The 25,426-nt window shown below is 44.3% G+C and overlaps 2 protein-coding genes and 1 pseudogene across 2 annotated transcripts; 2 read left to right on the forward strand and 1 right to left on the reverse strand.

Moving 5' to 3' along the window:
• The window catches only part of LOC112171745, a 91,971-nt pseudogene extending 76,930 nt beyond the window's left edge, over nt 1-15,041 (forward strand).
• LOC112169696 (histone H3.3) lies at nt 10,703-11,485 on the reverse strand. Its single transcript, XM_024306752.2, has one exon. The coding sequence runs from the start codon at nt 11,396-11,398 to the stop codon at nt 10,988-10,990; it is 411 nt and encodes a 136-aa protein (XP_024162520.1). The 5' UTR covers nt 11,399-11,485; the 3' UTR covers nt 10,703-10,987.
• A 7,750-nt stretch (nt 15,042-22,791) lies between the features above and the next one.
• LOC112173414 lies at nt 22,792-24,834 on the forward strand. The gene is made up of 3 exons (XM_024311030.2): nt 22,792-23,077; nt 23,184-23,354; nt 24,470-24,834. The coding sequence occupies exons 1-3, from the start codon at nt 22,985-22,987 to the stop codon at nt 24,551-24,553; spliced, it is 348 nt and encodes a 115-aa protein (XP_024166798.1). The 5' UTR covers nt 22,792-22,984; the 3' UTR covers nt 24,554-24,834.
• The last annotated feature ends 592 nt before the right edge of the window (nt 24,835-25,426 follow it).

Here is a 25,426-nt window from a genome sequence, read left to right on the forward strand (position 1 = left end):
GCTGATTCACTGGCAAGACTAGCAACCGCTCAACCACACCAAAGTCCAGCGAACACAAGGGTGAAGTGCCTTGACAAGCCAAGCATCACCAAAACCCTGGCAGAAATCTTCAACATTGAGGTCAATCCCAACTGGAAGTACAAGCACAATGGAACACTACCCACCGACAAGGTCGAAGTAAGACAGCTTAAGCGGAGGGCAACCCGCTATAACATCCAGAATGGCAAGCTTTACCGCCAAGGGTTCACCCATCCCAACCTCCGGTGTCTGACCCCAGAAGAGGGAAAGGCAGTTCTGGTAATGATACACGTTGGGGAATGTGGAAACCACTCGGGCGCCATGTCTTTGGTCAATCGCACAATGCGACAAGGTTACTTTTGGCCCACGCTCGGCGACGACACCAGGAAGGTCCCCAGGTCCTGCTACAAGTGTCAACAATATGCTGACCTTCCCCATGCCCTGGTGGAGCCCCTGTCGATCATAATTGGTCCATGGATCCACTCCATGTGGGGCCTGGACTTGCTTGGGAAACTCCCAACGGCCAAGGGCCAATTCAAGTACATCATCGTCGCCATCGACTACAACAGTAAGTGGATAGAGGCGGAGCTGCTAACGGCCATAACTACCGCCAAGGTAACCTACTTCCTCTGGAAGAACATCTACTGCCGCTACGACATCCCCCATACAATCATCACAGACAACGGCACACAGTTCAACAACAAGGAACTCATATCTTTCACCGCTAACCTAGGCACCAAGTTGAGTTTTGCATCTGTCGCTCACCCCCAAACCAATGGCCAAGTCGAAGTAGCAAACAAGATAATCAAGAAGCTGCTAAAAAAGAAGCTCGACGACGCCAAGGGATTATGGGCGGAGAAACTCCCGGAATTACTTTGGGCCATTAGGACTACCCCCACTTCCGCCACTGGTGAAACACCATTCTGCATGATGTTCGACACTGAAGCCGTCCTACCAGTTGAGGTCACCCAACCTACCGCTAGGGTCGAGGGCTACTATTTCGAGACCAACGGCGAAGGCGTCAACCTCGACAAGGACCTCCTCGAAGAAGGACGCCACAAGGCCCATTTGCACAACTTGCAAAACAAGCAGCGGGTATCACGTTTCTACAACGCTAGAGTCAAAGCCCACAACCTCTAACTGGGGGACTGGGTAATGAAGGAAGTCATTCCACCGCCAATGGCACTCCGCCCAACTTGGGAAGGACTGTACAAAATAGTAGAAGTCGTTAGCCCTAGCACCTTCTACTTAATGGACAAGGATGGCGTCACAACGACCCACCCTTGGAATACCGAGCACCTTCGGCATTACTACAAATAGTCATGCCACTACCCAATAGCATCTTGACCTAGCTAAATTTTTGTTCAATATTTAGCTAAGGACCGGTACAACCCCGCTTTTGTAAACGCTGACCTATCAGCTAGCAATGAAACAATGAATTATTCAAACCATTGTCTCAAAGTCCAAGCACAAGAGTCAATTGGCAACGCCAACAATATTCGGTGGACCACGTCTGCTACATCGTGCACTTGGAACAATTTTAATCCCTTTAATGTTTCGTTGATTAGTAAAAGTACAAGTCAAAACTCTAGCGGTAAAACAACATTCAAACAATAGTCATCGAAAGGAATCCCACACTTCGAATATTTCAAAAGAAAATACTTCGTATATTCAGGGTCGGGACTCCCCGCCCAAAAGTAGTCACATTACAAAAATAAACAAGCCTCAGGGACATTACAAAAGCTACAGAGTATTCGTCACTAATGCTCGGGAGCAGCGGCAACCTCTTCACCCTCCAGCTGTAGGGGTGGCCCAGCCAGGCGGCTCGTCTGATCAGATCCAAGAGCGGTAGGGCTCGGCGTCACCATGGTGCCATCCGCGCAGGTATTGGCGGCCATGAAGTTAGCACGGGAGATGTCGGATTGAGTGGGAGGTGGAGTCCACTGAGAATCGTCTACCGGATGCTCACCACTCTCTCCGCTACCTGAGCGGGCACCCTCAGCTAGGGTAGGAACCGCACTGCTCGCAGGCTCCGACTGACCAGATGACCCGGCGAGTTGGGACGCTTTCATTCAGTCGATGGTGCCCTACTGCTTCAGCATGTCCAAGTTGGCGGCAGCACCAGCCTTCACCGCCTCCATCATAGCTAGCTTATATTCCGCAGATTGTTTAAACGCCTCCACGGCGGCAGCCTCAGAGCTGCTCTTCTCAGCCTCCAGCCAGGCAACCTCGCCCTCCAACCTTTTCACCTCCGCAGATTTGGCGGCAGACTCCCGCTGAAGAATCTCAACTTTCTTGGCCTTTACTGCGACTTGATCCTTCAGTAGAGCTACGTCCTGCTCTAGTTTGGAGATGTGGTCTTTCCGCTCGAGGTCCCGCTCAATGGACACATTCAGCTTGCCGCGGGCATCCATAGCGTCGCACTCTGCCTTAGTGTCGCACTCTGCCTTGGTCAGGCGCCGCTCCACATCCTCCAGCTTATCTTTGGTCTCCTACAGCTCCCTCTGGAGACCTTCGATTTCCTCCTTCAGTTGCTGCTCAACTTCAGGTTGGCGTGACACCGCCAAGAACAACTCATGGAGCCTTACTGACAGATGCCGGAAGGCCGAGCTGAAGGCCGATTATTGGACGGCAGTCGGACAAACGGTCCCATCCAGCCCGCAGAACCCAAGCCTTTCGCAGAGGTGGAACAGGAAATCCCGCTCAGAGTCAATCAGAAACTCCGCGTAGGACGCGAAAGAGTCTAGACCGCCCTACTGGACTGCCCCAGCCACAGCCACCGTGTGTGAAGCTTGCTTAGCTCTCTTCTGTTGGCGAGCCCCAGTAGGCTCCGCATCATCTGCTTCCTCCTCCTCCTCGTTGTCATTCTGACGCCGCTTCCTTTGCAGAACCGCCAGTGTAGTACCAGTGGCAACAGACCTCAGCGACGCCTGAGGTTCCAGGCCAACAATGGTAACGGGCTCTCTCTGCGGCACCGTTTTCTCTGTCTGCGACCCTCGCCGCTGGGAGGCAACCTTCATGGTCTTGGCTGGAGCGACAGTAGCTTGGCTCCCACCGACGGCCCCTTGCTCGGCACCACCTCCGAGAGGCCCCTCTGGCTGGCCAGCCGGGGGGCGGTGTGAATGATAGGGCATTGGTAGCACCACCGGAGTCTCCGACGGACTCACCGCTAAAGTCTGCGGATCAACGGTGGTCTGCTGCACGGCCAGCCCAACAGCCTACATGCCTTCCAAAAAATTTGCGAGCTGGGCGCGGTCCATAGCTTTATCAAAAGCCTCCCGGCTAGGTTTGTTTCCCGACGGTGAATCTGAACAACCATAGCACTAATCAACGTTGAACACAAAAAAAAAAAAAAAAGACTAGCCGACATAAATGGCTTACCAATGGCGCGTGTCAGCCTCAGGTCGACCAACAACTCCCACCCGATAAGCAGGCGAAGATTGAGCAGGTTGCGGTTCTGCCAGTAGCCTTTTATCCTCGCCATGAGACACTGCTCTTAGCGCATCAAATTGAAACGAAGACCCGCTACAAAAAGAAAAATGAAGAACGGTTAGAAAAAAAAAAATATATATATATATATATATATATAAATATGCACACTACTGGCATGTCATACAAGCAATATCTGCCAACTTGGGTCAGCGGTGACTATCAACAACCTCGAATTGGCTGAAACTCTGACTTAATTCTATACGTTGGCACCCCATCATTTGCTCCGGCGTCATACTCCTACCCCGAGGTCGCCACGTAAAAGGTCACCCGCCAGGGAGACATCGAATCTTTCAGATTCTCGAGCAACTTGTGTGCCCCCTGTCGGCTAGTGAGGTTCACTTGTCCGCTACACCCTTGTCGCCTCACTTAGACAAGCTCGTAGAAATGAAGTACCTCCACCACAGTTGGCCCTTCACACCCAGATAGACGCCACAGCGAGTTCAACGCTAGTAGCAACAGCCATATGTTGGGGCAAATTTGCCCAAAGGCGAGGTCAAACTCGCATACCAGGATCTGAAGGTTGGGGAGTAGTGGAAAGGTGACTGCCTAGCGGAAGATGGCTTCGTGAACAGCAGTACACCCCGATGGAAAAATGGAGGCCCTCTCATCAGCGGCGGGAGGACGCAATTTAACCACGCCAGGTAGACGGAAGACCTGCTTCACACGATTGATGGCAACTACCGTCATCGGTCCTCCAGCCTCGTCAACGGCAATGCCGTCGCGAAGAACCCAGGCCGACTCTACCTCTTCTCCGCCAGTCTCACCCGACCAGCGGAACCGCTAGCGGCGCTATTGCTCGCTAGCCTCTCCTCACGCCTTTTGCGGGCGACAATGTCCTCCCTTGCCCTAGAACCTTCTGGACGACCGGCACAACCCATTGCAACTTCCCAAGGTATGGTCTGCAGCGGCTCGATGTCTAGCGGTTCGGACAGTGAGGTTCCTGCAAGGGCAGATGGATGCAACGAATCAATAAACATCCTATCCGCCACGCTGAGGGACAAGTTAGACCCGGAATCCTCACAGCTCGAGATCTCTACGACGCTAGCCATCATAAACCCTAAAACCCAGGTCAGTTAGTTCCAAAACTGATCTAAACTACCCCTATGTCAGATTTTAGCCAAGAACATCAAGAACAACCAAACCCAGAAAACCCAGAAAGTGCCAAAACAAGAACACAGCGCATATATATCCAAAACACAGATTCGACAATTTTGCTAATCCATAAACCCCAACCCCCAGTCAAACAGTCACACCCATCCCCAAAACCCATTCTAGACCCTCAAACACACTAGAGAATAACATAACTAGCCCCAAATACCAAAAAAAAAAAAACATAAACAAACAAAAACCAAATAAAGCAAGGACGAGATTCGGATTACCCACCTCAAAGATGGGAACTTTGATGCAGCATGCGCTTAGGGGTGCTCGTCTACGCTTCAGAGGGTATTCATCCTCCAAAGAAGGATAACTTCACAGAATTACAGAATCTTCTTCTCGGCTCTCATAAACAAAGCTCGAACACGACGACTCAGAGTTTGAAGTGAAGAAGATATCAAAACCATTATGGTTTCCCTCTCTTTTATGTCAACATCAAACCAATCCAGGCCATCCGCTAAAAAAACGACATCGCACGACAGCCATACACGTGCCCCACGACAGCACTTACTCTCCGGATTAACCTAGGCATCACCTCAGTTACAAAATCAATAATCACTCGCATTAATGGCGAGGAGATGGGCGTGCTGCAGAGATGTTATTCCACAAGCTAACCCAGTACATGTCGGCCACGTGTCAAACGTTGTCAGACGAAGCAACCATCGAAGAGGCAGGTCACAAATAATCAGGCAGTCTCCGCTAAGCGCAACTCCGCTAGCGGAACTTCTCCCTTTTCATCTTGTAAGTGAGGCAGTCTCAGTTAAGCTCAACTCCGCTAGCGGAACTTCTCTCTTTTCATCTTGCAAGTGAGGCAGTCTCCGCTAAGAGCAACTTTGCTAGCGAAACTTCTCCCTTTTCATCTTGCAAGCGAGGCAGTCTCCGCTAAGCTCAACTCGCTAGCAGAACTTCTCCCTTTTCATCTTGCAAGTGAGGCAGTCTCTGCTAAGTGCAACTCTGCTTGCGGAAATTCTCCCTTTTCATCTTGCAAATGACGCAGTCTCCGCTAAGCGCAACTCCGCTAGCGGAACTCCCTTTTCATCTTGCAAGCGAGGCAGTCTTCGCTAAGCTCAACTCCGCTAGCGGAACTTCTCCCTTTTCATCTTGCAACGAAGCGCAACTCCGCTCACTGGACCACCACCAAGGTGGTCCCAGTGACACTGCTTGCCTCTTACTATCAACTGAGGGACTGTCGCCAACGGCGATTCCCGAGGCAACGCCTCGTCTTGACGATTACTGCTACGCGGCATTACAGTCAGGCTACATCCCTCCGGGACACGTCAACAGTCTACGACAGCTCTGATCAGGCACGTTGACCCCCGCCACTCGGGTACCAAAGTTTGGGCTCGCTACCCAACACCCTCTGCTCAGTGCTGCTCCCCTCAACAAACAATATACTGATCAAACGAAGGTCTATCTTAGCCGGGGAGTGGGGGGCCTAGCAGGGGCCCACCCAAAAGGGTACAAAGCTTTTGCTTAGTAAGTCCATGGTTGACAACGCACTGACGCTAATTATGCTTTTGCAAGTCTAGCGGAGGTAACACTTCGAACCGCTAGGCAACTCTCCAACCAAGATTGCCCTCCTTGACTGGGGACTTGGGGGACTTGTACTTACATAAGCATTTGCAAGCATAATTAGCTATAATGAGCCACGCTCATGATACGGCCACTCGGCCAGCGGTACCAACCACCGCCAACTGTGTGAACTATGGAAACACAGCCAAACAGGCTACCGCCTGGGCTCCAGCTCACCCCCATATCACCGCTGACGCGCTACCACGCGCCGCGCTAAGTTAGCATCAGAAGCTGGGAACTGAAGCACATCAATCCCACGTCGAAAACATGGAAGAGCTCAGCCTCTTCCCCGCCTATACAAGGTTCTCTTCTCTCTCCTCATTAATTACGCATTCACTACTTACCTACTGTTATTCTGTCAACATAAATACATTGACTAACTTAGGCATCGGAGAAGAGAAGACCGCCCAGCGCGGTCTCCCTCTGACGCCGCTTTGTATTTCACTTGACAGGTAGCGGAAGCTCTGAAAACACTGCAAGTAGCGGTCCGCCCATCGGACCAACGTTAACAAAGACTTGGGCCACCACTCAGTCTTAAACATTAACACGTTGTCCCCCATGACCAATTCGCGTTGTATCTTCCGGGTTCCTCCTCGACTACAGCTTGTATGTGAAAAGGCCTACGCACCCCAGATAGTCTCGATAGGCCCACTTCATCATCATGGGAAAGAAGCCTTGAAAGCCATGGAAGAACACAAAAGGAGGTACTTAAAATATTTTTTGGGTCGAACCAATTTAAGCCTGATGCAATATATAGAAAAAATAAAGAATATTCGAGAAGCAAAATTGCGTAGTTGTTACTTGGAGACCATTGAGCTTAAAAGCGATGAATTTGTAAAAATCATTCTAGTGGATGCCATCTTCGTCATTCATGAGTTCTTATTTAGATATTGGCACCCTAAATTGCTAGATGAAAGTGACTGCATATTTGGAGAACCAATGATGACATATGATATATGGATGGACTTGCTGGTGCTTGAAAATCAACTGCCATTCTTCATTCTCGAGGATCTATTTTATCTAGATATATTTCCGATCTCATCTGAGTATTCTAACAGATTTGATGGTGTTGAGAGGCTTTCAATAATGTTTCTTTCTCGTTGTTTTTTGGCTGATTCTGGAATTATAGGGGGAACGATAGCCAAGTTGGAAACAATGTGTTGTTCCAAAGAAAAAGTACAAAATTTCGTTGATCTGTTATGAAGGTTGTATATAGCACCAATATTGAAAGCGGAAGCTACAAGAGGACCCATAGCTGTAACTACACCCAGTATTAATTGAAGAGCTACACCAGGCAGGAGTCCAGTTTAAGTTGGGTTCCAACAACAACTTGTTTGACATACGATTCAAAGATGGGATTATGGAAATTCCAAATCTGGTGATAGAGGATTCAGCAGAGCCTATATATACTTGGGAATTTAATTGCCTTTGAACAATGTCTTAACGAAGAAGAAGGTAAATACATGAGTGATTATGTTTCCTTGATGGATAACTTAGTTGACACCCCCAAAGATGTTGGATTGCTTGTTGAGAATGGAATTATTAACATGTTCGGAGGTGACAACAATGAGATATCTACTATGGTACGGTTAACTCCATTGGGACTGCGGTTCAAATTAACCCAAGGAAATTCTATTATGGTACTCTTTGTGAAGACTTGAACAAGTTCTGCAGTTCAACATGGCACAAAAGGATGGCAAATTTGAGGCAGAACTATTTCAACACACCTTGGGCAATTATTTCTTTCATTGCAGCGGTGTTTCTCCTCATACTGTTATTCAAACGATCTGCCCGATTATCTCTCTTCCTTGAGCGTCAACAACAATGTGATGTCTCAGATATCTCACTGTTATATAACTGTGTATGAGGAGGCGGCTTAGCTTTTGTTGAAGTGAAATACAGATCGAGAGTGCATGGGCTTTGTGGGTGGAAGTGTACAATTAGCCCCGGTGAGAGTATAATTGTTGCATTAATATAACCAACCGGAGTGCTTGTTTAGTTCGTTAGTTTTTTTTATTTTTATGTGGCGGTGACATTCATATTTGTATTAATAAAATTAGTATGCAAGTTAATTTGTTGTAATAAGGGAACTGTAACAGAGGATTCTCTCCCTCTTTGGTTTTTTTTTGTTTTACTTTTTTGGGCAAAAGATAATGCAAGTTGCAGTCCCAACGGAGGTAGCTTTACAACGATGATTGTCTCGTCCTTGATGTTACTAAAGCAGCTTGGTGACATTTTACACACTTTTTATCCCAATCATATATTGTGTTAGTGCCATTAGTAAGACAGAAATCCATTTCTAGCTAGCTACCTTACCGTTCTACAAATGGAGAGTGGAGAACGCAGCAAAGGCAACAACACATTTGCATACATTGCGCCAAGGTGTGAATTCAACTTGTTTCTTTAATTGTTTTGTCCAATTCATAATCCATCTTTCTTTTCTTCTTCAATTTAATGCAAAATGGTCGAAAAGTGGAATTAATTAAGCAAAGGTTACTATATATATTGTATATTTTCTTTAAATTTTGTTCTTTTATTGATGGAATTTTGAAATTATTTTTACCATAGAATTTTTTGATTTGTCTCATTATATATTGCATTTGATCATCACTTGCTAAGCCAGTGGGAATTTTAATAAGTAAAGTCGGATCAGTTGCTCTTAATTAACTATTTATGAGTTGCTTGATTGTGGCTCGAGTATCTAGGAATTTCAGTAATTAATTACATATATAAATCAGTTGGTTCTGGTTCTAGTAATCTGTAATCATTAACACTATGGGCACGTTTACTTACTTGGAATGAGAGAGAATGATTACGGGGTAAAAACATTCCTGCGTTTACTAACACATGAAGAAATCAGAATGATTCCGGGTAAAAGAATTTCTGCGTTTACTAACACATGAAGGAATCGGAATAGATGTAGGTTCCACCTTCTTATCAGGAATCGATTCCTGAATACTCAGGAATTTGATTACTAAGGGGGGAGATGAGTTTAGGAATCAATCCTTCGGAATCAATACCGATTCCTTTCTTCTCTCCTCAACAATCTGCTCTCCTCTATCTCCTCTCCTCAACAATCTGCTCTCATCTCTCAACCTTGTTCACGTAATACACTTTAACTTCTCTTCTATAATAATTTTTTTTGACGAAATTAGAATGTAATTTAGGTTAGAATTTGGGTATTTCTAGATTTCTTGATGTAATTAATCAAATCTATTGATTCCTAGAAAAAGATATTGAATTTCTATTATCAATACCCAATTGCCCATGATAGTGGCAATTTCTTTATTGTGTTAATTGTTTGAGAGTTGAGTTTATTATAATTTTGATTGGGTGTTTTTTAGCTTTTTTTTTTTTTTTTTTTTTGACTTTGTCAAGGGGAACCCAAAGGGTTCCTAGGCCCAAGATAAACCCCTTCGGCGCATGTGAAATGCTCCAACTGTGCATTGCAGCACAGTTCCTAACCACTTTGACAGCTTCGGGGTTCGAACCTAGGTTGGGGAGCACACCCAACTAGGCAAGAACCACCAGGCCACTAGGGTGTTTTTTAGCTTTTGAGTAAGTTAAATTTATTTTCCCTTGTGGTGGGGAGGGGTGTGGTGGCCTGGTGGGGTGACAAAATGCATTTTGTGGATGATATTTTGATAAGTGCTATGCAATTGAGATATTCCATCAAAACAAAATAGACTCTGCCAAATTTTTTAGAATAATTTTTCTTGCCAGCATAAGGTAAATTTAGCCCACCTTAAATTTAATTCCTGGTTCCGTGCCTGAAAGGACGTACCTAAAATATTTTTTGGGTCTAACCAATTTAAGCCTGATGCATTATGTAGAAAAGATAGAGAATCAAGAAGTAGAATTGCATAGTTGTTTCTCGGAGACCATTGAGCTTAAAAGCGATGAATTTGTAAAAATCATTATAGTGGATGCCATCTTCGTCATTGAGTTCTTATTTAGAAACTAGTACCCTCAATTGCTAGATGAAAATGACTGTTTTATATGGAAAACCGATGATGGGAAATGATGTATGGTCTGACTTGCTTATCCTTGAAAATCAGCGGTCATTCTTCATTCTTGAGGGCCTATTCGATTCAGACAGATTTCCAAGTGATGGAAGTACACGAGTGACATATGGTCCCCAATAACTCCAGTTGAAACAAACTAAGTTAACTACCATATTTCATCAACTATTAGATAAGCAATGAAAGATGAGAAAGACTGAGAAAAGCTCGCAATCCAAATTTCGATCAGTCGAAAAATTGAGAAAGATTCTGTGCTAGGAACAATGGTTGCACCCTCGTTATTCATTCTCAATGAATCAGAGGTTGTTGGCACTCGATTCAGTTAACACCACCAAAATCTGGTCATCTTGCACCCTCCGGTTGTCATCTCTTATATGTTGTTCATTAAAAGATCCCAAGCAAGGGAATCTGGGTCCATATTGTTGGAACATTAAACAAAAATAGTCGAAGAACAGGTCACAGATTGTGTAAACCAAAGGTTCACCGACTGTGAATCAGTCTTGATACATACGAAATAAATTCTTAAGCAAATCTGCAAGATAGAGCCCGAGAAATCAAATTTAAACAGACTTCCATCAACAATTTGATATGCAACAAAAGATGAACACCCTACGAAAACAAAAGCGCAATTACTGGCAATCCTAAAAGTTCATATACCCATATTTTTCTACAGAAACACATAAAATTTGCTTTGCGTAAATCACACCTAAGAAATTTAGACTAACATCTTAAGCACGTTCGCCCCGAATCCTCCGAGCTAGTTGAATGTCCTTGGGCATGATGGTGACCCTCTTGGCATGAATCGCGCACAGGTTGGTGTCCTCGAACAGACCCACCAAGTAAGCCTCAGCAGCTTCCTGAAGAGCAAGAACAGCATGGCTCTGAAACCTGAGGTCCGTCTTGAAATCCTGGGCGATTTCACGAACGAGGCGCTGGAAAGGTAGCTTGCGGATCAAAAGCTCAGTGCTCTTCTGGTACTTTCGGATTTCACGGAGGGCGACGGTTCCGGGGCGGTAGCGATGGGGCTTCTTGACTCCACCGGTGGTCGGAGCTGACTTCCGAGCAGCCTTGGTGGCCAGTTGCTTCCTCGGAGCTTTGCCGCCGGTGGATTTGCGAGCAGTCTGCTTCGTACGAGCCATTTCTTCGGAGACGAATTAGGGTTTCAGAAATTTGGGATTTGATCGAGATGAGGAGAGAGAGAATGGAGGTGGTGGGTATTTATATGCGGTTTGAGGCGGTTAAAATGTTGAACAACAATTCCGATTCGGAAAGGGCAAAGGTCTTGATCCGCGTGAAATTGCATGTGATTGGCTGGTTTGGCGATTCTGTTTGAGGTGCGGATTGCCAGCGCGGACGAGTTGTGTTTCTTTTGTGAAACGAGTCTGGGTTAAGAAAACTCGGCCAAGTCAGCTAGAGAGGCGACTTGTGCTGATTCCGATTGGAGATGGAGATAGGAGGTCTATCCAGGTTGGTAGCTAATTCTCGTGGTTTTCGTCTATAGATATTGGAAATTGTTGTCTTCTGTTCAAAATATTTGATTGCTTTGTACGCCCGCCTCGTTTGCCTTGCATGAGACGATCGCGCCGAATGCTTACCACTTCTGTAAGCTTTCGTTCACATTCTTGTTCTACACAAGTTGACTGGCCAAAGCATCATGAAGGAGGTGAGAGGGAAACTACTGATGCAGATACTCTGGATGATAGTGAAGAAAAGGTCCAAGGTTATCTGTCTGAGCAGTCTAGAACCAATGAAGGTTTGTTAAGATTGGTAGTCTGATAGAACAATTTGTAAATGCACTTTAGTAGTTTCTTCCATGGTGCGAGGGCATAGGCTTGTATATACATATGCGCGCACACACACACATAATGCATATCTATTAGAATTGAGGTTTGAACCTATGGATTATAGTATTATACATTTATTGTCTTCATTGCCCTTGGACGGTTAGAAGCTTGAAACATAACGGACAATATTTCTTGAAACAAACAATACTGAAGTTGGAGGATCTAAGTGCAACTTAAACAACTTCCCTATAATTTATGTATAATAAGGAAGCAAAAGTCAAAGGTTTAACATCTTTTTCTTCTCCAACTCCAACAGATTCTCTATTTTACAGGAATCTCTAAAATCTCCATATAACCATATTCTTCCTTAAATTCTTTGCTGTAAATATAAAGAATTTGGTTTTCTCTTTTTTCACTTTCTCTAAAATATGGATAATTATAGGGAATCTGTTGGAGCAAAAGAGATTCATTTTTCCCTAAAATAGAGAAAAATCAAAATTTAGGGAAGCTGTTGGAGTTGCTCTAAATATATTGCTATAGCAGGAGATCCGTCTTCTGATGAGGTTTATACGCAAGCTAGCTTGATTATGTTTACTTTTTTCCTCATTCCTCAGGCTCCATTGTTCATAATCTTCATGTGGTTGATGTGCCAAGGTTGAGATTTGGGATCTTAGTACTGCAGAAAGGGGTGTGCAACTACCTCAAAGTTGTTATGCTGGCTCCTCAGCTATTTCTACCAAGGAAAAAGGTCAATTACTAATTCCATTGACATTTGACTAACTAATGACTGGGTAGAAATTGACTTAAAGTAACAAAGATAGGTCATCATATGTTTACCTTCATAAATCAAATCATTTAAGTTGAAAGGATTATTGGTTCAGAAACATGCTTATTTAAAGTGGTGCTACTAATGCCTGCTGGTATGCACAATTTATTGTCTCTTATAAAGGTCATATGTTAGTTTTGTATAAAGGTCTCTACAAGGTCTTTTTAGCGGGAGGATTTTCCTTGTTCAAGTAGCCCAATTTGTTAGTTTTCTATGTGTACAGTAGGCAGGTGGTTCAACTATGATCATATGTTTAATCGATCCAACAATTGTTTCAAGTGATGCATCATTGTTAAGCACAAATTATGTTTAATTGTTGAAGACTACCTTGAACTATCACCTTTCTGTTCATCCCACCTTTTACATTGTAGTCATTGTTTCTTAGTAGGAATGTGCATGGCAGTTCAAGCTTTTTTACCGTCGGAATCACAGGGATTCCTAAAGGTCGTGGCTGGGTATATTCTTCTATTCTCATTAGCAATCTAGTATGTCTATGACTGCGGTGGAGACAGTACAATATCATAGTATGCAAAGCTATATTAGTATATTGTAATAATGACATTGATACTAATTTGTATACATCACCTCTGAGTGTGGTACCAGTAGATTTGTGATGTCTCATATTTTTGTCATGTGCATCCATATGCATAAGAACTATAATTAATATAGCAGTAACATTCTGTATTTGGTTTTGGGACTTGAAATTCGTGGCAACGTTTGTGTTTGATATATGAAATGTGATTGTGTTTGTTTATTCTAGAATTTATGTGATATTATTGTGGTTTTTTTCTACATAATGCAGTCATGGGGATGGCATGGTTTAGTGGGGTATTAGAAATCCAGGTGTTCCAGTTACATCTGTCAAGTTTTATTCAGAGCCAGGTGTCGGAATTAGAATCCAAAGAACTCGATCGCACCTTCTCCTTTTATTCTTCTCATGCTCTTCATATATATATATATATATATATATATATATATATATATATATATCTTTTTCTGCAGTTTTAAGCCTATGCATTGATGGTTCATGCAATGGTGGTATCTCAGGAGCTGCAGATGAAAAAATTGTGCCCTACAGTTTGGACACTTCCATAGTAACTTTCCCATCTTTGTAAGTTTGTATTACTAGATATTGCATCTCAGGCCTCTTACCTTTTTAGATGGGTGGCAAATGTTTAACTTGAACAAACAGATATAATATCACACTTTCAACCTAGAATATCATATGTATAAATCTGATGTCATTCTTTCCATTTCCTATTGTGTCTTCTCCAACCTAGGGTACATGTGTGATAAAAGAAGAAATTGATTTGGAGCGACCTGACATATCAAGAACCTCTATTCTACCTGATGGTAAAATCTTTGCAACAGCTGGCTAGGATCACAGGTTGTGAATTAATCTTTCTTTGTTTGAGTTCTGAATGATATATTGTAGTCATGTAATTAATTGTCGTAATTTTCAAGGACATGCAATTCAGTTATAGACACTGCCAAAAAAAACATTAAATAAAGAATATACAAAACAAAAACAAAAAATTCAAAATTCCTAGCCTGTTTTATATTTTCTTGCAAAGAAAGGCCTAACAGCGATTCTTTATTAGTCACCTTTGTTGCATTAACGCCATATTATCTCCCATTTTCTGCATTCTCATGTCTCTTTTTCCTTTTTACCTTTGATGGCAGAGTGAGAGTATCTAACTGTCGCAAAGGAAATGCTTTGGCAATATTGAAGTATCACCTTGCAACGGTATAGTATTATCACCTTGCAATGGTATAGTATTACTCTTGGCAGATGATATCTATCGAAAGATTCTCAGTTCAGGCATTTTTTTCATTTCTATTTCTCTCATTTGAGTTATTATATGTTCTAAAAATTAAGTATTTGTTCTTTCCTCAAATAACTAGAAAAAGTAACCCAAGAAAGAAGAGTTCTTATTGCACTGTCTCTATGACCAAAGCTGCTTCAACATTCTAACGCCTGATTTTGTGTATATTATATAGGATACTCTCTGATTTCGGTGCTTTACACACTATTGAGGGCCTGATTATTGCATATTCTTTGGTCTTTTGCAGTGTAATGCAGTCTCTTATTCAACAGATTGTAAGCTAATGGCCTTTGCATCAGAGGACACCGTGGTGGCACTTTGGAAACTCTATACTCCTCAAACCTGAGAGTGATATTAGAAGCACATCGAGAATCAGTAAATATTTCTGTTTCTGCATATATATTTTAGCCAATATGTCAAATATTGTTAGAGCCTATTATACATCCGTATATGTTAACGTTTGGATCCGTTGGGGATCTAATTAACGTAAAGAGAGAGAGAGAGAGAGAGAGATTGACATAAGGTGTATAGTGGTTCGCTTCCCGTCTTAGCGAGAAACTACGTCCACTTGAATGTGTACTAGTGTGTCGAGCCTTGCGGCCTAACAAGATTACAAGAGATGTAATGGGATTGGATTGTGTTTAAGTGGGAGGAGGCATTCCTTTTATAGGTGAAGGAATGCTTCTCCTTTACATTGTTTTCGATGTGGGACAAGCAACCACCATTCTAGTATAGAAATGCATGTTTGTGGAGGCAACTTGGCAAGGCCGGAAAGGTGGCTTCCCGGCGGCGGATTTGCGACTTCCGGATACCGTAGCGTAGCTTGAATATAGGGCTACAAGATGCAAGTAGCGGTTGGGCCTCACCATGGCTTGTGGGTGTCCCAAAGAAGGTGTTACTTATGCTTGGTGATGTAGTAAATACTCCATATTGTTGGAGGTATGTACAAGTCCCCGAAGTCCCCAAGTAAGAGGAGCTTCTTGGTTGGGGAGTTATAACCACGAAGTCATCAAGCATAAGTAACCGGGCGGCACGGAGCCCCTACAAGTCCCCGAACTCCGTAAGCAAGAAGGGACTCGTGAACCTGCAAAACAAAGACAAAAAACAGGCATATGTAGGATTCTCGTTGCATTGGGCAACAAATGTGAGTTGCACTTGTATGCGTTGGCATATACGAACGTACGGGGTGCATGATACATGTTGATGTATACACTCGAATGGCGCCGAGTATGATCGCTTATGACGTACAAACTCGAGAACGCGTATGGTCGTGTGAGCATATGGATTGCATACGATAAATGTAAGTTGTATGAGCGTTGCGGAGGTAAGCGTTTGTAATTCGTGAGTGTTGAATGCTTGAACGCTTGTGTTTGCTTGGTTGTCGCTCGTATTAATGGAACGCGAAAAGAATTCAATTTGTCATAAGTGACAAATGGTAGAAGAATTCAATGTTCCATTAACGTGTGGTGTGTCGAGTAGACATGAGCGTAAAGCTGGAGGATTGCCGAGAAGGCATGAGCGGAAAGCTTGTGAGCGGGAAACTCGGGGTTGCCGGGAAGGCATGAGCGGAGGCTCGTGGGTTGCCGGGGAGGCATGAGCGGAAGCTAGGGGTGCCGGGAAGGCATGAGCGGGAAGCTCGTGAGCGGAAGCTCGTGGGTGCCCGGAAGGCATGAGCTGAAGCTCGGGGTGCCGGGAAGGCATGAGCGGGAAGCTCGTGAGCGGAAGCTCGTGGGTGCCGGGAAGGCATGAACGGAAGCTCGGGGTGCCGGGAAAGCATGAGCGGGAAGCTTGTGAGCGGAAGCCCGTGGGTGCCGGGAAGGCATGAGCGGAAGCTCGGGGTGCCGGGAAGGCATGAGCGGGAAGCTCGTGAGCGGAAGCTCGTGAGCGGAAGCTCGTGGGTGCCGGGAAGGCATGAGCGGGAGCTCGGGGTGCCGGGAAAGCATGAGCGGGAGGCTCGTGAGCGGAAGCTCGTGGGTGCCGGGAAGGCATGAGCGGAAGCTCGGGGTGCCGGGAAAGCATGAGCGGGAAGCTCGTGAGTGGAAGCTCGTGGGTGCCGGGAAGGCATGAGCGGAAGCTCGGGGTGCCGGGAAGGCATGAGCGGGAAGCTCGTGGATGCCGGGAAGGCATGAGCGGGAAGCTCGTGGATGCCGGGAAGGCATGAGCGGGAAGCTCGTGGATGCCGGGAAGGCATGAGCGGGAAGCTCGTGAGCGGAAGCTCGTGGGTGCCGGGAAGGCATGAGCGAAAGCTCGGGGTGCCGGGAAAGCATGAGCGGGAAGCTCGTGAGCGGAAGCTCGTGAGCGGAAGCTCGTGGGTGCCGGGAAGGCATGAGCGGAAGCTCGGGGATGCCGCTGAGGCTTTAACGGGTAGCTCGTGGGTGATGCCCTGAGGCATGAGCGTGACCGTTGCTAATTATGCTGGGCTGTATGTACAAGTCCCCGAAGTCCCCAGTCAAGGAGGGTGTGCTCGCGGGTTGATACCAAAGCGTAGCTTTGGGCCGTATATCAAGCATAATTAGTGCGAGTGCGTCGTCCATCTAGAATTGGTTGGAGCGAACGCTTTTGCCCTTTCGGGTGGGCCCCTGCTAGGCCCTGCGAGGAGTCCCCACTCCTGGCTATAGACCTCCGGATGGTCGAAAAATTGTTTGATGAGGGGAGCTGCGCGGAGCAGAGGGTGCTGGGTAGCGAGCCCAATCTTAGATACCCAAGCGTCGGGGTTAACTGCCGGATCAATGGCTGCCGTGGGCTGTGTTAACTAGTCCCTTGCTGTTTTCTCGAAGGAGAAAAGTTTGACTGCAATGCCGCGTAGCGGTCATTGTCATTATGAGGCGTTGCCTTACCGCTTGGCGGTGACCATAGACTCATACAGTGTGTATTTGTATGAAATATGGCAAACAAAATAGAGCAAGTAATAAAATTTTGTTTGAGTGTCTCACATTTATTTAATTTTGCAATTAAATAGAAGCATGTCATGTGCAGGCAGTACTTGTAGTGTGGATGCTAATGACATTTTGTATTTTTGTAGGAATGCTTAGAGATCGTTGAGATCGGTATGTGAAGCATGGCATATCTAGTATGTGAGATCTAGAAAGTGTTGCCAAATCTACGAAATGTTGTAGGCATGCTTAAAAGTTTATGGAAGCATGTATAGTCATGGCAAAGGCTCTAATTGCAAAAGCGTAAGAGATAAGAGGAAGGCACTTATCTTATGCCGATTTGAGGTTAGTGGAGTTGGCCGAGCGTGACGGTCCATTGCTTCGACAAAGTACCTTAGTCGAAAGGTGGTGATTTTGCTAATTGGAAATGTGATCGGTGATTATATCTCCTTGAAACAAAATAGGCGATTAGTACATGAGTATGTAAAATCGACACAAGTATCTTGCATGTATATTTTGCATATATATTTTGATGAAATTTCAAGTATAGTGTAAATGCAAAATTGTAGTCGACAACAAATGGCATTCTTGATTGTGTGCCGCTAATATGAATTTCAATATGGCAATGAAATATTAAAGAAGCATGTCACCGTGTGCGATTCTAACACCAATAAAATTAGGGGTGAGCATGTTATATATGCATGGTAGTTCGCGATTTGGACCTAGCCAAACATGCATGGTTGACTTCCATAACCAATTCATACGTGGGCATGTTCTGTTAATCAACTTGGATCATAGGAATATAGATATAGCTATATATACATATAGCTCATGCTATCACTTGCAATTGTGGATAGGACTAGTCATGAGATTTAAGACTTTATGACGCACTAGATGTCAAGTGGAAGCATGCATGCACAGTTCACATTTCTCTAGGAGATAAATAGCAAATGAGTTAAACATATAATTGTTAACTTGAAACTTAGCTTAACAGGAATCAAATGCATCCACAGCTGATGGGAGCGGCATAAGTGGGCCATACATAAACATTTATATATGTGAACTGTATGTGCAGCAGTACAGGCAGGTGTCGCCCAAACCATGCAAAGAGCAGAATCACGTGATGCTTGCATTAGTAAGGAGATAAGTATATATCGAGGGAAACTTAGCTCTGCCATAAAGACTCGAAGCCTGAAGCCTGACACCCCAAATTGAAGGCTGTCCCCCGGAGGACATCGTTTGGCGCTGCAGTGAGTGCTGCCGGCGTTGGGGTGATAGCGTCGGCTTGGGCCCTGCGTTGCCTATGACTGCAAGCGAAGAGGGTGTCTTCAAGGATTGCAGCGGAGGATTACAAGGGCTGGCGGTGGCTTTTGGGGGGTTAACGAGCTGGCGGAGCGGAGTATTCGACCGGCGGTGCTGGGCCTTGTCCACTGGTTGCAGGTTGGTGCTTAGCGAAGAAAGCGGAGACTCGGGGTTCAGAGGCGACTTGGAGTTCAGCGGAGACACAGATCTCAGCAGAGACTCGGAGCTCGGCTGAGAGGCTGCTCGAAGATGGAATGGGTGCCCAGAGTAATTTCTGGGTGTCCAGAGCTTGGCGGAGGATTCCAACGGCGGCTGTTTGGCGGTGAGTTTCCCAGTGGGGCGTGGTGGCCAGTGGAGGAGCATGGTCAGCTGAAGAGTTCAGCGGAGGCCGTGACGATGGCTAGCGGAGCTTTTGAATGGCGGAGCCTTGGCTGGCGGAGCCCCTTGTCCGCTGGGTTACCGCTGCACATTCTGGAACTGCAGACATCGAGGTCGATGATGATGAGTGAACGAGAATGAGCACGAGAAGCCATCGAGCCTAGCGGGAGAGTTGCCGCTGACGGGGATTAGCGGAGGAAAGTGCCGCTGATGGTGCTTAGCGGAGGAAGCTCGGGTCAGCGGAGGATTTCCTGGCGGAAGCTGTTGTCGGACTTGGCAGAGCTGTCAGGCCTGGCGGTGAAACTCAAAGGAGAAGCTCGGCGGAGGAGCTTGGTCGGAGGTTGCCAAGCGGAGATTGTCTTGGTGGGCGGAGGTTTTGCCGCTGGTGCTCAAGGGTCCGGCGGAGACCGAAGAGTCCGGCGGAGACCGACGAGTCCGGCGGTGGCTGAAGAGTTCGACGGATGCTCAAAGTGTGGCGGAGATTTGGAACTCAGCGGAGCGGAGCGCTGTGTAGCGGAAGAAGCTTTGCCGGCGGTATTTTTAGCGGAGCGGTGAATCCTTAACTGGCGGAGATCGTAGGAGCTGCGGTCGCTGGCGGGTCCTCGGAGCTACAGTTGGGCGGAGGAGCGCAGCGGAGGTTGTCTGGCGGAGCGGAGAACAGCGAAGAAGTGGGGTGTCCAGATGAAATCGCTGGGTGTCCAGAGAGGTTTTGCCGCCAAGTTTTTTTTTTTTTTTTTTTGAAGGTTCAGCGTTGACCTTTTTTTGACAAGCCTTGATGGGCGTTGACCAGACGTTGACCGGACCCGCCGGGCGTTGACTTTGCCTACGGGCGTTGACCGACCCCGCCAGGCGTTGACCAGCCATGCTGGGCGCTGACCGGCCCTAATTTGATGTTGAATGAGCGTCGACTCGACATTTTCGGGTCAAAGTTCGTGGTAGGTGACGAAGCCTTTGTGTTGGCTTCCCACAGACGGCGCCAATGTTAACGTTTGGATCCGTTGGGGATCTAATTAACGTAAAGAGAGAGAGAGAGAGAGAGAGATTGACACAAGGTGTATAGTGGTTCGCTTCCCGTCTTAGCGGGAAACTACGTCCACTTGAATGTGTACTAGTGTGTCGAGCCTTGCGGCCTAACAAGATTACAAGAGATGTAATGGGATTGGATTGTGTTTAAGTGGGAGGAGGCATTCCTTTTATAGGTGAAGGAATGCTTCTCCTTTACATTGTTTTCGATGTGGGACAAGCAACCACCATTCTAGTATAGAAATGCATGTTTGTGGAGGCAACTTGGCAAGGCCGGAAAGGTGGCTTCCCGGCGGCGGATTTGCGACTTCCGGATACCGTAGCGTAGCTTGAATATAGGGCTACAAGATGCAAGTAGCGGTTGGGCCTCACCATGGCTTGTGGGTGTCCCAAAGAAGGTGTTACTTATGCTTGGTGATGTAGTAAATACTCCATATTGTTGGAGGTATGTACAGTATATGACATCTAGAAGATACCCCGACATTTGCATAACTATCCCATTCTCTGTATCAAACTTTTTACTAGTGTGAGTGTGTGACTAACATTAGTCTTCGAACATCTTTTGATATTACTGAACGGGAGTAATTACAGCCAGGGAAGAAGTGGTTGCACATAATCTTTGAATTTCATAACCATAGACTTCGATGATTTACAGCAAGATTAGGTTTCCGTTTCTTTCAATATTTCATTGTGGAAAGTGTTTATGTTACTGATTACAATTGAATACTAATAAGCCCATCTAGTGGGTCTACTAAATGTATGCAATCTATTTAGAAACGGGGAGCACGGAGTTGACGATGGTGGCTCCGGTGCCGAGATCGAAAGCGGCGCGTGCAAGGTTGGTGAGGAAGGAGACGGCAGCTTGGTTACTTCCAATCTTGCTCCCCATTGTAGTTCTCATTAGTTTTGGAGAGAACCCATAGCCAGCGAGTTTGGTATCTTTTTTTTTTTTTTTTTTTTTTTAGTTTTAGGTAGAAATTGAGTGAAATGTTGAATTTACCCCTTTCTCTTGGCCCACTCACTAAGTTTGTAGCTGCTAGGTCACCACTTGTCGTCCGATTTGGATGTCTCATAAAAATTTTGGCACGGCTGATTGAAATTAAAAGCATTGGGGTGTTGCTGATCAAATTGAAAGGGGAAGGACTACCATAAGGTAGTAAACTGAAATTTTTTCTTTTTTCTATTGTTTAGATCCACAACATAATATTTCTTGCTTTTGTCACGAGCAAACTTTCCCATTGAAAATATAGTATTGTAAAAAAATTCAGCTAAACATCCACTATGAAATCGCAGATTAATTTCGAATTATTTGCAGGATTTACGTGTCTTATCCGTGTTTGAATGTGGCCGATCACATACAACTATTTCGTTCTTCACTTTTTATGGTATCAAGCTACCTCTCATGCACAAATTGTTAACTTAATTTTTCCGAACACTGGAGTTAAAAATATAAATGATTGGTGTCATCTTCAAAGTGGTTAGGTTAGAGTTGCTCCCGTAAAGTGAAATGCCTAATATGTGTTTATTGTTACTCAAGTTAAGGTAAGTCTGGAAGTCACGATCCAGTGTATCGGTGCCTACAGTGGTAATCCATGGAGCTGTATTTGATACACTATGCAAGAGCCACTATATTCGGTCCAACACGAGATGAAGATATCCTTGTCTATTGCCTAGAAAGTTTCAATTGACATGTCATCGGTATATAGGTTACGTTTGTTTGCCCACATTAGTTACATAATAGGACCAAAAAATATCTAAGCTGGTGTTTAGTGGTTTAGATTACTCTAGGATTGAAAATTTAAATCTTGTTAGGGTAGGATATCAACTCTTGTTGGAGAGGTGGGATATGCATAGCAATACGTGATTATAACTACGACCATCCTTATATATTGACCAAATGACCACCATCCTTCTTCAACCAAAACACAACCACCAACCTTGTATCCTCCTCCCATATCCAGCAACCAATCCTAATCAAATCCAGCTGTTTCCGACAAACCCTAGACTTCTACGACTAATTTATAACAACATTTTCCTCCTGTCAAAATCACCCATCACCTCCTCATTGTTGACCATATCATGGTTGTTGACGGGTGAATTTGATCTTGATCTAGTTTTGTTTTCCTTAAGCTAGTGATGGATTTGAAATTGTAATTCTCTTTAGCAGTTTTTGCCGTTGCTAATCACTCTGTTCATATACCTTTAGATCTTGATGATTTTTTTCCCTTCTTTTTTTCTGCATATGTATCGTTTTACTCATCCATCCAGTTCTAATCCTCTCATACCAAACACGTGAAAAGAGTAAAACAAATCCAATCTTATTATAATCCAACCCAATTATGTATCATAATCCATTCCTATATCCTAGTTGCCAAATGTGGCCTGGCCATAATGGAACATGCTATCTCGTCGAACTCATGAGTTACACAGTCGGACAAGACACAGTTATGTTTGGGGGCCCATATAAATTTGGGCCCTCATCTAGGCCTTCATCAAATACAACCACCCGCGACCTCTCATCGGAGCTTCTTCGTCTTCTACCATCATCTTCTTAACCTCGATCGTCATATCAGCTACGTCACAAATGGTTATAATTGGCGCAACGACTTGTCGTGGTTAGAAGCAAATGGCTGGGTATATTCACGTAAGCTAAAACGACATCCTCTTCTCTCCACAGTCGATCTCTCTGATCCAATTTCTTTCTGGAAATTTGATGGAGGGTAAGAAGAAAGGCTACGCTTGGGCGGTCTCCGCCGGACTAAACGCAGCTCTGGCTGCCGTTTCGGCGAAGCTGATTACTCCTCAGGTGATTTTCTCACATCCAGTTCATGAATTCACGACCGTTGGATTTTATATCTGAAAATCCTCTACTTGAGATTTTGTAATGGAGGTGAATAATTGTTGCTGATCAGATTTTGAGGTATGGAATGGTGGTTTTATTCAACGTGACAATGTGGGGGTGTTATGTGAACAGCCTTAAAGCTCTTTCATCTCTACAAGCTACGGTTACTAATTTTGCTGCGAATTTCCTCTCTTCTGGTTTAGCTGGTTACTTCTTGTTCCAAGAGCCCTTGTCCTTGAAGGTATGAATGTGATATGCCCACTTCTCTAATCTCTGTTACTTGTTTAAAGCTCAAGGCTTTTTTGTTTTTGTTTTTGTTTTTTGGGTGTGATTTCTCTGCTGATTAAAATGGTTTAGTTATTAAGTTCAACAACTTTACAAGGCATTGATTGTGTGAATGTGCTTGAAGAATGAATATTAACAGAAAATGATGGGAAATGTGTGACCTTTGATTAGTATAGGCTTTGTTGATAAGTTGATTGGTGATGGTGGTTTCAGTAAAAGAACAACTTTTGTATGCTTCATGAGCTTTATTCTTCATACAACTCATTCTTGGAAATGTGCGAACAGTGAGAGCTAACAAAAGAGCGTTATACTGTATCGATGATGAGTTAGTTGGCCTTAGTATTTAGGCCTGAGATTTGATGGAAAGGTTTGGCATTGCTTAGTTTAGAACTTATAATATGCTCATTCTGATACTGGTTTCAGTAAAAGGAGATTCGACTGTTATGTAATAGTAAAATGATCAAAACCATAAAGTCCCAGTCTTTTCTTTTTTGATTAAAATGGCCAAATTTGCTGACTCTGTCATGTTACTTATACAAGGTCATAAGGCCTTCAATTTGAGCAAGTGTATGCTGAGTGGACATTAACAAAGGAGTTACCTTGTTGGCATCTAGATGGTAGTGTTTGGGCCTCCAAAATTGTGAGAAAAATTTGACTTTGTTTCAGTAAGGATATACTGAAGCAATTTTTCCTTTGCAGATGATGAACTTGTATACTCTGTGGGTTTTATTGTTGCAATTTGAAATGCTTACAACTGTAAAAGGTTATGGTACTATAGCTTGTTTGTGGTCACTGTTATGTTCAAAATTACACAAAATGGTGATAAACAGTACTTTTGCCCAAAATTATTTGGTTTCTGGAGTCAGACACCACACTTGGCAGAACTTTATACTAAATGCTTGCACATTATTGGAATAATAGAGTATCACATGCAATAGACACAAAATCTGACTGCTAATTTGTAATTTTGTTTCTGCATTTCCTGGTTCATTGCAATAAACTGTCGACATGTGTCTGTAGGCTTTCATGCTAGTTTCATTTGCATATCTGATGAGAAGCGTTGTTTGACAGCGGTTTGTAGGTGCCATGCTCATTGTAGTTGGTTCACTCGTACTTAGTAAGTCAAGTATTGAGAAGAAGACACGAACGGATTAGCAGCTATGAATTCCACTTTGCTCATCTAAGATAACAGATAATAGTAGATTTTCATTTCTGTCCGGCTACAGATGAAAGCAGGAGGATGTAGATGTAGTTAAAATAGAACAAGACTGGATTTTGTTTTTATGTAAGTTTATGCTTAATGTCATTCTCCTTTGAGGATATTTCTATATGAAAAGATCTTCTCTGATAGTACTATTGTCAAAGTCGTGTATTGTAGCAGCTTTGCTGTCAAATGGTGTATTTCTATATGAAACGTATAAAACAGTTTTGGTTTAGCAGCTCATAACCAGTTTTCATTAAAATTCTCTCAACTCAGTTTCATGAGCCTACGCTGAAGATAGTGTCATTTTCTTCTTGACTACTCAGCTTCTACATACCAACACATTGTTTTGATTAACAAAACTGAAAAGACTAGGGTTTGCAATTTGCAATCCACCAGTAAAATCGGATGGTTAAAGCACAGTAAATCCATACACCGAAATACAGTAAAAAAAACTCTCTTCGAACTCTCCTCCTCCTAGATCTCTAAACTGAAGTATTACTTTGCTTCTGTATGGTGGTAAGAATACAGATTCAGCCAACAGATCATAACCACAATAGCTTCTTCCTCTTTGGCTCTTTGCCCATGTCACATTGCCCCTCCTACAACAGACCACAGTATATCCCTAATCATGCTAGTTTGCGCAGAAAATTGGGATTTTCTACCGTACACTCATGTATGACATACACAATAATCTAACGGCATGTAAATCACATTATTTTCTCATCATTGACCGTCAGATTCCGTGTGCATAACATACATAACATGTATAGTAGAATTTTAGATGAAAATTATTGAAGTTGCACGCATTTCTAGGTGACGAGACA

This window comes from Rosa chinensis, chromosome 6, assembly GCF_002994745.2.
Source record: "Rosa chinensis cultivar Old Blush chromosome 6, RchiOBHm-V2, whole genome shotgun sequence".
Taxonomy (NCBI): Eukaryota; Viridiplantae; Streptophyta; class Magnoliopsida; order Rosales; family Rosaceae; genus Rosa; species Rosa chinensis.

Excerpts from the sequence above, each read along its gene's own strand:
- LOC112169696 (XM_024306752.2), bottom strand. The coding sequence starts at position 11,398 with ATGGCTCGTACGAAGCAGACTGCTCGCAAATCCACCGGCGGCAAAGCT.
- LOC112173414 (XM_024311030.2), top strand. The coding sequence starts at position 22,985 with ATGGAGGGTAAGAAGAAAGGCTACGCTTGGGCGGTCTCCGCCGGACTA. Across the intron at positions 23,078-23,183 it reads CGAAGCTGATTACTCCTCAG|ATTTTGAGGTATGGAATGGT; the intron begins GTGATTTTCTCA and ends GTTGCTGATCAG. Across the intron at positions 23,355-24,469 it reads AAGAGCCCTTGTCCTTGAAG|CGGTTTGTAGGTGCCATGCT; the intron begins GTATGAATGTGA and ends GTTGTTTGACAG.